This window comes from Podarcis vaucheri (genome assembly GCF_965113315.1).
Source record: "Podarcis vaucheri genome assembly, chromosome: 5".
Lineage (NCBI taxonomy): Eukaryota > Metazoa > Chordata > Lepidosauria > Squamata > Lacertidae > Podarcis > Podarcis vaucheri.
This window is the reverse complement of record NC_138763.1, coordinates 79997846-80010307: the sequence shown is the minus strand read 5'-3', so window position 1 is coordinate 80010307 and position 12462 is coordinate 79997846. Positions and strand designations below refer to the sequence as shown.

General features: G+C 45.0%; 1 protein-coding gene across 1 annotated transcript in view; it reads right to left on the bottom strand.

The window, feature by feature from the left end:
- Nucleotides 1–1718, bottom strand: part of SNCG (synuclein gamma) — a 30633-nt gene extending 28915 nt beyond the window's left edge. Inside the window, exon 1 of the mRNA XM_082222527.1 lies at nucleotides 1362–1718. Within this exon, the coding sequence (XP_082078653.1) occupies nucleotides 1362–1482 (121 nt within the window). The 5' untranslated portion in view covers nucleotides 1483–1718. The remainder of the gene's footprint in view (nucleotides 1–1361) is intronic.
- Nucleotides 1719–12462: the final 10744 nt, after the last annotated feature.

Genomic DNA, 12462 nt, shown 5'->3' with positions numbered 1-12462 from the left:
GCCAGCTCTGATAAGTTATTGACTACCTTTCCAACTCTGGCCATTGGAGATCCTGGCAAATCTGCTACTATAACAGGATTACGAGTGGTTCAAGCTGAGTTTCAGAGCACTGGTTTGTCGCAGTTTCTATGCGCTTTCAGACATCCTCATGGCTTTTAGAGGGTGAATGCTTCTATTATAGAGAATAGCAGCTTGCACCCTTCTGGGTGCAACAGTCTCCCTGTGGAATGGGAACCATCGAAGGAACTTACAGTGCAAACTCATGCATGTCTAGTCAGAAGTCAATTCCGTTGAGGTCAATGTGGCTTACTCCCACAGTGATGAGGTTGCAGCCTTTAAAAAAAGGCTACAAAAAAGGAAAACAAATCCCTCATCTAGTCTCAGACCATGGCCATGTTCATAAATGCTTCTCCACTGTGTGCCTGGCTTCAAGGGCAACTTGGTTATCTTCCTTTCAGGGCAAACTGAAGCCAAATTCCACTGAGTTTCTAGAAAGAACAAGAACTTCTGCAGCCCTTAATTGATAACACAAGCCACTACTTTGTGTCAGCCAAGTAAATGCATCAGAGCAGCTCCTTTTGCTGGGAAAATGATACATAACTAAATGCAAAAACCAAGGCAAGGCTGAAAAGCACTTAAAAATATATATATACAAAGCACCCACCACCCACCGTGGCAGCCACTTGACCCTTGCAAATCTTCCAAATTGCAAATTCAAGTGTATCCCTATTGTGTTTTATGACTTCCTTGATATTGTATGTGGGCTGGAACTGGTCTGTGACCAAAATAATAAATTCATTCATTCATACCCCTTCCAAATCTTTGGGAAGACTGGTGCATCATGAAACAGATGACCTTATAATGACTTAAATGCTGAATCATAAATGATCTACCTCAGGTTTGCCACCCGTTTTCCTACCTCTGCTGCTAGAGCAGAGAAGTAGCTGGCGAAGCTGTCTCCTGGAGCGGAGCTTTGCTTGCCTGCCCCTCCATCCTTTGCAGAGGTATCCAGAAATAAGTCCTGCTCCCTGGGATGTACTCCAAAGGAAGTGCATACAGAGAACCGCAGCCTTTACATCAGTGCATTTCAAACCCTTGCTAAAAGCACAGGTCCAGGGGAAGTTGGCATCACTCTCACCATGCCATGTGCTTTGTCTTTCCAAAACTAGTTCATATTATGGGACTCCTTTACTCTACCCTCTTTGAAATATGACTACCTGCCCCTGGGGTATGAAAAAGGTAGCATCATTCCCCAAGGTCACCCAGCAAATGTGGATTTCCCTCCCCCCCCCCCCGTTGCATTGCAGCAACAGCCACTCCTAATAGGAAGAGATCTCTTAGTAATAGGAAGAGACTCTTACCTACATACATCACCCCTTCTTTGGTCTTCTCTGCAGCTTCGGTCACTCCCTGCTTGGTCTTTTCGGCGGCCGCCACCACACCCTCTTTTGCAATGGAAAACCCTTTCTTAAAGACATCCATGCCGCGCTGCTCTTGCGGTACCTGCCGAGAGGTTCCCTGTAGAAAAGCTTTGGGAGATGGAGTGGTACTCTGCCGGCTCTCTGCAGTGCCACTCTCCTGCTCACTTTCTCTAGCTAGAGCCTCCTCCTGCTCTTATCCCTCTGCTAGATGAAAAGCAGCGCCTGGTGGACTGTATCGTCCTTGCCAGCTCTTATTGATGAGGTACGTTGCAGCGTAGCCAATGCCTGCGAAGTGGCTGGTGCTGAAATATTAATGATATGGATTTGCCTGGTAAGGTTTTAGAGTGGTGTTGGGGGTGGGGGGGAAGAAGGATGCCGAGGTAAGTGAGAGACTTTTTGGAAAGCATCCAGATCATCACCTTTAAAGATCTGCTGCAGTGCTCACTCAAGGACACTCTGTAGATGCTTTTCAGCTGGAGAGGGGGGCTTATTTATTTATTTATTTATTTATTTCTGCAGCCATGCTCCCGGGAACTAGACTTTTTTTTTAAAAAAAGCAAAGATCTCGAGGGGCTTAGCATGTATAGCAAATAGGAGATGCAGAGAGTGCCTGGATTCACAGCAAGCAAGCAAGCAAGCAACCTGTCTCATCTTTCAAACAGGGTTGTATCTGAGCTAGGGATGACCAGGGCTTTTAGCTGCAGAATCTTATCATAGTGCCCAGTGCTTGGGAAGGCTCTACTGAAAGGCTCATAGCCTGCTATCAGCCCATCACACCCTTTGGATTAGGGGCGAATGAGGATTTCCAGATCACAGAGCAAGGCGTCCAGGCAGGCCTGGCCCACTTCTCAATTCAGAAACTGAATGCTGCTCTTAGCATGTCCCCTTGCCTCTCTAGCCTCTTCCCTCCATGCTGGCCCCACATCCTCAGCCTTTGCGCATTGGACAGATAAGTCTGGAGTCGTAGGAGGGGGCATTTTCATGCATTTGCTGAATGCACATAGAATTTTCCCAACAATCAGGAACCCTCGTTGCAGGGAGGTTTACAAGTGCATTCAGCCCAACATACAGAATAATCTCCCTTTGGATCTTTGCCCCAATATGTGATGGTCTGGGGCTGCAGCTAGCATGGACAAGGGCAAGGGAAGCAGGACACCACTCAGCTGATTGTGTTTGTGCGCCCCATTTGTGCAAAATTAGCACACTTGAATCAGCATGATGGATGTCAGGGATGAAGACAAAGGGGATGGGAACAAGCAGACAAGATCTTCAGCTGGGTTCTTTTGGGGGAGGAAGGGAGGGATATTGATCGAAATAAATAACTAAACAGCAATTGCATGCATGTGTTGGCTAATGAGGTCAGCTTTAGATGGGGGAAATTTGTATTCCTTCTAGATCAGGCTTCCTCAGACTTGGCCTTCCAGATGTTTTGGCCTACAACTCCCATGATCCCTAGCTAGCAGGACCAGTGGTCAGGGATGATGGGAATTGTAGTCTCAAAACATCTGGAGGGCTGAGTTTGAGGAAGTCTGTTCTAGATCCAAGCCCTTAGACCCGACAAAACTGTGGAGAGCTCTGGTGTTTCAGTGACGTATTGATATGGGAGCCAAAATGGTCCAAGAGGAAGCTAAAATGGTTGGAGGAGATAACTCATCCAGACTCCTCCTCTAGCCCAGAGGAGTGTGTGTGTGTGTGTGTGTGTGTGTGTGTGAGAGAGAGAGAGAGAGAGAGAGAGAGAGAGAGAGAGAGCTGGTTCATGCACAATGTTTAACCTTAGTTTGCAATAAACTGTGGTTTAATGCGCACAAGTGCTTTGATGCTACCCAGCTAATGCCCACCCTTTATCAGTGGTACTGCTGTCAATCACTCGCTGTAGTTGCTGCTGTTGGTGCATGCTCTGAATGAGGAAGCAAGCAAAAGAGGAGCAGAAACCTGAGCACATCTGGTTGTATCTCCAGAAGATGATCCAACTGGGAGAGGGAGAGCCAAGCAAGTAGGCAGCAGCAACTGTGTGAAGGAGGAGAAGGCCCCACTGTGAGTATCTTGACCAAGGGCCCACTCCCAAGGCAAATCTAAAAAAAGGTGGTATAAGCACTGATAACTGGGAAACACTGGCCTGCGAGTGCTCCAACTGGAGAGCTGCCTTGACCAAAGGTGTCTTGGACTTTGAAGAAGCACGAACTCAGGACGAAAGGGAAAAACATGCTAAGAGGAAGGCATGCTTGGCAAACCTTCACCGTGATCAACTCCTGCCCGGAAACCTATGTCCCCACTGTGGGAGGACGTGTGGATCCAGAATTGGCCCCTATAGTCACTTACAGACTCACTGTTAATACCATGTTCATGGAAGACAATCTTACTCGGATACGAGTGATTGCCAATGAAGAAGAAGAAAGGACCCACTGGAACATGAACCAGTGCTGCTTGAAAAACACTTCATGTTTCAATTCAGGTGAAATTCACTCTGTGTGCAGAATAACTCTGAGAAGCTTTATTTTGCCTCAAACATTCTGCCTGAAAAGGAACACCCTCCCTCAAGCAATTGTCAGAGTCCCAGTGGTGCAGACCCTCTGCCTCCCTTTTGAAAAAGTGACTGGGTACAGGAGCTGCCATTTAAATTTCCCATAATGCTCCAGAGTGATGCTTCATAGGAGTCATTGTGGGAAATTTAAAGGGTGGCTCCTGGACCCAGTTTGGTGCTGCCACAAGGTAAGCCAGAGGAGACCCACTGTCACTGAAGCAGGGGTACTTCTCAAGCTCTCTGATTATTAGGGCTTCTGCTGATATAAAATTGAACAACAGGAGGTATAGCAATAACTACCGTACTTTTCCGTGTATAAGACTAGGTTTTTTTCCTTTTAAAAATATGCTAAAAAGTGGGGGTTGTCTTATACATGGATAGTGCATAGGGTGGACGTTTGATTGGTTGCTGCCATGGCTGTCAGCGGCTATTGGGCGTGCTACTGGTTGCTGTGTCAATGACTGGTGTTGATTGGCTGATGCTGTGGCAATTGGGCGGGTGATTGTGTACAGATGAGAGGCGGATTTTTGGACGCGTGTGGGTGAGCGATTTTCGGCAATCCAAGCTCAAAAACTCTGGCAATCCTCCCCTAAAAAAGCTCAAAAACTCTGTGCCATCTCCCACCATTTTCTTGAGACGGAAAAGTGCGGCAATCTCTTTTTTATTATTAGGCTTCCTTAGGTGCAGAATAAATAATTGGGTCCTTGAAAATGTGGCTTCCCAGAACTGGACAAAACTGGAAGTGTTAGCAGAGAGGCCTGCTAAGGAATAGAGAATATGCCGCAGTGTCATGAAGAATAATGACCCATAAATCACTTGCGCAATAAACACATAATAGGAGTTTGACTTCCCGGATAGCTATGAATTCAATCTTTTGCTGCATCTCAACAGGAGTCTAAATGAAAAATGACACACACAGAGAGACGACTCTCATGCCTATGCTGTATGAGCGATATTCCCCTCTCTCATATGAACAGGTTGAGCAGGGTAATATATTAATGGACAATGGCATCCTTTACAATGATGGAACTCTCTCCTTCTCTAGTGACCTTAAGGAATTTGAAAGCAGAAGTCCTGGAAGGAGAACTGTGGAGAGAGGCCCACTTCTAAAGGTCTGTCAGAAAGACTGTGGCTCATCGGAAGAGCTTCTGTTTTGCAGGTTCAATCTTCACCGTCTCCAGTCAGGACTGGGAATACGCCCTGGCTGAAACCCTGGGCTAGATAGACCAATGATTTCATAGAATCATAGAATTCTAGAGTTGGAAGGGGCCTTTAGGATCATCTAGTCCAACCCCCTGCAAGGCAGGAAGATGCAGCTTCTTCATACGGGGATTGAACCTACAACCTTGGCATTATCAACCGAATGAGCTGGATGGAGAGCTCTACAGAAGCTTCTTTTGTTCCTAAAGGAATCTTTTTGCAGAACTTAGGCCAGTTTGTTAACTCAACGGAACATAAGCTGAATTGACTTAGTCTGGATCCAAACCAAGCTTGTGGACACATTATTCCAACAGGTCAAATTCTGTGGTTTCCAACTACAAAATATAATTTGGAAGTTTAGTCCTGAATACGCATATGCATTTTTGCATTTGAAAATCCCTCCTCTTTCAAAACACTAAGGAGGAAATGAGCTGAACATTATATTCTGGACACCAGGCAAAGAGTCCTCTGTGATAAGCACGGAGAGAGATGAATAAATAAAATATTGATCCAAGTTGAGATTAGAGCTGCAGTCCACTAATCGACATCTTGTTACTGACACAATTAGTTTAAAAGGGTTTTCCTTTCCTTAATATTCTTTTCTCCTTTTGACCTTCACTGGCTCCTTAGAAAAAGTCATTTGAGTTTTCAGGCATGGTGTGCAGTTTTCTCAGGAGCTAATAACCGAGAGAAAAATATGAATGTATCAGCAAAGCAAAGATTTCAGAAAACACTTCTGAAAGCCACCACCCCTGAATTCTCACTATCAATGTTACACCCAAAGCAGAGACTCACAGGGGAGTCTGTAGGAACCCAACTTCTGCCCTGTTGGGTTTGCCCATTATGCAGTGACTTCTATAAACAGAGGCTGTGGAGGCAGGGCAGATTACCTGGTTTCTGCTTATGTTGGTGCTGCTGGAAGAAGGGACAAAATACCAGATGGGTCACGTGAATCAGCCCAAAGATCTTACATGCAAGATCCATGTGCTTGGGGGGATCTTGGAGCACATGGTGACAACAAATGTTAGACATGTTGATTCAGAAAAACAAATGGTCTTGCATGAGTTGGACATCCGAGTTGACACAGGTTAAATGACTTCTATGACATTTACTGCCTGAGTACAATCAGCCTTGCACATGGAGGTTTAATAGTAATGTTTAGCATTTGCGAGTGGGAACTGCAATGAAATGTTGCAGTGTGGAGTGCTTCTCTCCAGCGTTCTAGCAACTCCATTCCATTTTCCCCTTCACTTGTCCCAGACTGCCTCCAACAGTGGAGTTAGGACAAAGCCATCGTGGCTAGTAGCCCTTGATAGACTCCATGAATCTGTCTCATCTTCTTTTAAAAACATACAAGTGGGTGGCCATCTCTCCCTCTTTGGGTAGTGGATTCAGTCATGTAACCATGCACTGTGTGAAGAGTTTCTTTTTCCTGTCTGAAATCTCCCAACTTCCGGCTTTGTTGGGTGGCCACAATTTCTAGTATTATGAAAGGACGGGAAAACTTCTCTCAATCCACTTACTCTACACCAGGACTTTGCTTCTCATTTCCACCTCAGTCTGCTGTTTACCTGGACCAAGCATAGGAGCCAACTCCTAGGGGCTGAGGAGTCTTCACCCCCCCAATAAAATATTTGTGGGGGCCGCCACCTCCAAGTTGATGGGCATTGCCACTCAAATGGTGTGTGTTCACCACATCATGTGATCAATTATGTGGGGTAGGGCTTACCTGCCCCCCCATTTTATTCAAGTTGGAAACCCTAGGACCAAGCCTGAGATTATTTTATATGGCGATTCTGTAGACAGAAGTTGGGGTTTTCTGCATGCAATCTATTGCTCTACCAATGAGCTATGTACCTAGTCCAGGTCATAAGGTAATGGGACCCCTGACCATTAAGTCCAGTCACGGACGACTCTGGGGTTGTGGTGCTCATCTCACTTTAGTGGCCAAGGGGAGTCGGTGTTTGTCCACAGACAGCTTCCAAGTCATGTGGCCAGGTTGACTAAGCCGCTTCTGACGAACCGGAGCAGTGCACGGAAACACCATTTACCTTCCCACCGGAGCGGTACCTATTTATCTACTTGCACTTTGTGCTTTCGAACTGCTAGGTTGGCAGGAGCAGGGACTGAACAACAGGAGCTCACTCCATCGCAGGGATTCGAACCGCCAACCTTCTGATCGGCAAGCCCTAGGCTCTGTGGTTTAGACCACAGCGCCACCCGCATCCAGCTCATACCCTTCACCAAAGGTGGAGACTATGTGGTCCTCCAGATGATTATTAGTCTTCAATTCCAGTCCTTCATTGGTCATGCTGGCTGGCGCTGACCATCTGCCCTGGACCATCCTTGGTCTGAAATGGATCCAGATCTGCAGACAGCAAAATGGCATTCCTCACAGACATCTTCCCTCCTGTGCCTGAGTTCCTGGAAGCTTTGCAGAGAATTTTTATCCATGCGCTGGTGACTGCCACTGGGGCTCCACGCTCAGAGGCTCATGCACATGCACAATTGATTTTTGGAGATGGGTGAAGGAGGATTCTTGCTAATGCAACTTCCATTGGATTTGCGATAAAGGCTAACTACAGGTCTTCATGCTTGCATATTCCTGTCATTTGCTTGGTACATAAGAGAGCCAAGAGTTTTTAAAGAGAACTGACCTGCTGCACTTAGCACAGTTGTTGAGTTGAAGTCCTGGACTCTGTTTGGCCATCTAAATCAGTGGTAATGAAACCATGCTACTTAAGGAGGGGGAAGCAAACATGTTCTGCTCTGAAGAATATTGAAATTATGCACCTAGGCAGTCCAAATTCTGCCCCAAGAAAAACGGGATTCTGTGAACAGTAAGAAATATGCCTATTGAGCACATCTGCGTAATTCTCTTTCTCTGGATAATTTTTTATTTTATTTTATTTTATTTTATTTTATTTTTGCTGTTTGCTTTGTGATGCATCATAGCTGCTGGGAAATGTTATATGCTTCCAGCTTCTGAGATTTCTCAACACACTTTCAAGCTCATTTCCACACTAAAAGGACTAGAAACTTAAATTAATATTAAGCAGTGGATACCCAGATTCTTAGAAAGCTGAATTCTGAAGCCAGTCCTGCATTCTGCTATGTTAGGCGCTTCTTCTCACCCAGTGGATGGTGTTTTGTGACCCCTTTCTTTGATGGATCCCTTTCTTTAAAAGTCTAGATTGCACTTTACAGGGCATACAAGCTGGAAAGTTAAAACAGTAACACCTATTGTTTATACAGGAGTTTCCTTAAGTGCTAGAGATCATCACATAGACTTCCTTGAACTATCTTTACAACAATTTAGTAAATTGTCGTAGCAGGTGTGGGGTCAGAGCTGAGAAAACGTGCTGTTTAAGGGTACCCAGACATGCCATATCCTGAGGTGAAATTTGGACCAATGACTTTAAAGCTCATTCTTTCAACCATTAGACTACATGCAGCAAGTGGTGTGCTGTTGAGCAAGATCTCAGCCAGCAATCTTTCCCAGCCCTGCTACCTGAGACTATTTGAGTTCAAATTATCTACAGCATACATTTAAAGTACATTACCAGACCCTCCAAGTGTCCCTATTTTCCAGGGACGTCCCTGATTTAGAGAAGCCATCCCGGTTTCTGATTTGATTCTGGAGTGTCCTGCTTTCCTTAAGATGTCCCTGTTTTCATTGGAGAAATGTTGGAGGGTATGGAGTTATCCAACCCCCCCGAGCCGTCTGAAGATAATCGTGTATAGATAAGTTTATTTAATGCTTAATGTTTTATTATGTTTTTATATATGTTGGAAGCTGCCCCGAGTGACTAGGGCAACCCAGTAAGATTTGTGGGGTATAAATAGTAAAATTTTCATTATGGAATGGGATGAAACTATTTTCATCAGAGAAATGTTGGAGGGTATGCCCTCCTTCAAAGAGTCCAGTGAACTGTAGTTTGTTAAGGGTGCTGGGAACTGGGGGGCTCTGTGAGGGGTATTCCCTCAGGATTCTTTGGAGGAAGTCAGGTGATTTAAATATGCTTAAAGTGGATGTGAGTGAGTGGGAAGGAAGGAAGGAAGGAAGGAAGGAAGGAAGGAAGGAAGGAAGGAAGGAAGGAAGGAAGGAGAGAGAGGGGGGGCAGGCAGGCAGGCAGGCAGAATGAGTCCACACTTTCTAAGTTGGGTGTATAGGTGGTAAATCCACACAGCATTCCTATATATTCACCGAGAACAGCCGAATCCTTGTTCCAGTTCTGTGAGCATAAAACTCCTTTAAATTATTCAAACTATATGCAGAGAAATTATGACCCTGAGGAATTGCCATCAAAAATATGTCCTAAAAAGATTCCAGCTGGTAGGGCTTTTTGGGGGGTGTTTTTACATCTTTTTCTCCCTGACCTTATTATCAACAGCAATGTAATAACATCCTTTGTGTATAAAGAACTTGCCATGCTTTAGCTTGTTATAATCCTTACATCATCAGCCCTGCATGCCAAATCAGTATCATTCCCCGCACCCATTTCACAGACAGAGGAGACTGAGGCTGAGAGAAAGACTTTCCTAACGTTATTGAACTGATGTTCAAAATTGTGTTTTTTATGTTGTTGTAACCTGCTCTGCAATCTTCTGGTGGGAAACTCTATAAACAAAAAGCAAGCAAAATTTAAATTGGGGGGGGGGGACTAGCCATGATGCCATACCTCCACTATCAAAGGCAGTTCACCTCTGCAGACTAACTGCTGAGATGCACAAGTGGGGAGAATGCTGTTGTGCTTAGATTTAGCTTGTGGGCTTCCCCTGAGCATCTGGCTGCAGTGGCGTAGCAAGGTCAGGTGGTACCCGGTGCAGAAAATTTCTTGTCACTCCCCCCCCCACATTGAAATTATTAAAATAAGGAAAGATACAGTTGCAAGTGTTATTTTATGGTTTATTTACTTGTGAACACAAGCACTTAAAACCTTTTCCCCCCCACGATAATAATTTCTTATTTTAAAAACACATATTTTTGCCATTTTGTCACACACACCCTCCCCAGTGATGACACCTGGGGCGGCCCGCACCCCCCTTCCTACGTCACTGTCTGGTTGGCCACTGTGAGAACAGGGTGCCGGACTAGATGGTTGAATCCTAGGTTGGAGAGCAATGAACCAGGGATGGTAGTGTCTGAGAGTTGTGACTGGGCTGGAAGCTGGAGACACAGGCAGCCTTGACTTTGCCTGTGGACTGAATCCCAAAGCTATGGCTTTGGTGGTGGTGAGGTCTTCACTGGAAACCTAATGCGGAAGCGAGATCTGTTGGAGTCTTAATGCCGGGAGCTCATCCATCCTGCACTCAGGTTAAAATAAAACCATACACCCAAAAGACAACATGGGCTCCATGGACCTTCATTCCAAGGAACTGAACCCTGGAGTGGGGAGCATGCAACATGTCAGTTGGAGTTGCCCTGTTCCTGGTATCCACTCCCTCTCCCAGGCAGGGCTCCAGAAATCCTGGAAGGAGGAGGATGCATTTCAGTTTCTAAGTGCGTTAAAAAATGCGGGCTCAGGGTGGCCACTAAGACATGACATAATGCACAGAGTGCGTCATTTCCCAAAGAACAGCTGATCAGGTTAGTGTTGAACAGTTGTCATGGAAGGAAACACTATTTAGGAAGCTAGATAAGAACCTTGAAGTCTCTCTCTACAGACAGAAGAGCAACAGAAAACTCCTGTCTCTAACCAGATACAACTAAGTCCAGCGCTGCCTAGTGGCCAAACTATGTAATGGCATCTACAATAGGATGGTGGCAATTTAAAAAAATTGATTTTTGTTTATTTTTATTGAACAGAAGGAACTTAGGCAGACTAAGGGTGGTAAATGAGATGAAGCAAAATATCAAACATGAGAAAGCAGCAGCATCCATACAGAGAACTGTATAATAGTTGACAACACAATACAAATTAAGGGATGTAAAGTATAGCTTGTAATAAACAGAAGATGATGGATTATTCCTGGAGAGATTCATTTGTCCCAAATGTCTTGTGAAACTGGGGCATGGCAATTTTATCCTAACAACTTCAAATCCCCAATCTTTCTAGCTTCTATATCAGTGTAAGCCAGACTACTTTAGAGTAAATGAACAGTGCAGCAGGTGGAAGAGAGTGTTGTCAATGTGATAGTATGGATGGGCAGCTCGGGGAATGATCTTTGCTGTGAGAATGGCATGTTTTAAATGCGCAAGAGTTTTCATCTTTGAAATACTGAAGGTTGTAAGATGGTCCTGCGATCAGCGCCAGATGTAGGGCAGTGTGGGTGGTTCTCCCATACAGGGCCCCTAGTTGAAGGGGCACAAATTATTAGTAAATATAATAAATCCTACATTTATATGGGTACTTGCTCAAAGTAGGGGGCAGATTCCAAATTTTGTCCTCTCTCAGGGCGCCATATTGGTCTGTATTTGGCATCAAAATCTTGAAGCATTCAAGCCATAATGAGGCCACCATCTTGGTAAAGCTAAGCAGGTATGGGTCTGGTCAGCTGCCCTGGATGGGAGACAGCCTGAGAACTACATGTAGGTTGCCTTGGGTTGCATGATGAAAGAAATGTAGGATATACAGTGGTACCTCGGGTTACATACACTTCAGGTTACAGACTCCACTAACCCAGAAATAATACCTCGGGTTAAGAACTTTGCTTCAGGATGAGAACAGAAATTGTGCTCTGGCGGCGCGGCGGCAGCGGGAGGCCCCATTAGCTAAAGTGGTGCTTCAGGTTAAGAACAGTTTCAGGTTAAGAACGGACCTCCGGAACGAATTAAGTACTTAACCCAAGGTACCACTGTATAAGGTAAGGAGATATAGAAATAAATTGTGGTATTTGCTGTAACCAGCTTGTACTAGTCTTTAAACAAGACTGTGGGTCTCCACTGGAGTTCAGCAAAGGAGCAGAGAATATGGAAATGGCCACAGAATTCAGTTTTCTGAAAATGTCAGCCTTCGCTTCTTTAAAAAAAAAGCAAGTTACTAGACCTCATGACTACAAAAATATAGCCAAAAATATGTAAGCAATAGCAGCTGGATGATTTTGACTATTTGCTGTGGGATTTCAATGCCCTGCATAGCTCCTTGCTCCTTCCCATGAATAGCAAAAACAGAAAGCATTATGCAAAACAGTATTATGTATACAGGCTGCAGGATCTCGGATCCTGTTTTCTTGGTGCAGAATTTGGACATCCTGGGCACAGGGTGTTAATATGTTTGAGTGCAAAGTAAATGTAGCCCTGCTTTTATGTCACAGCAATTTTCAGCGTGTTCTGTGGCTGCATCGGGCTGCTTAGTGTGTGGCATGCGGCTTGGGAAA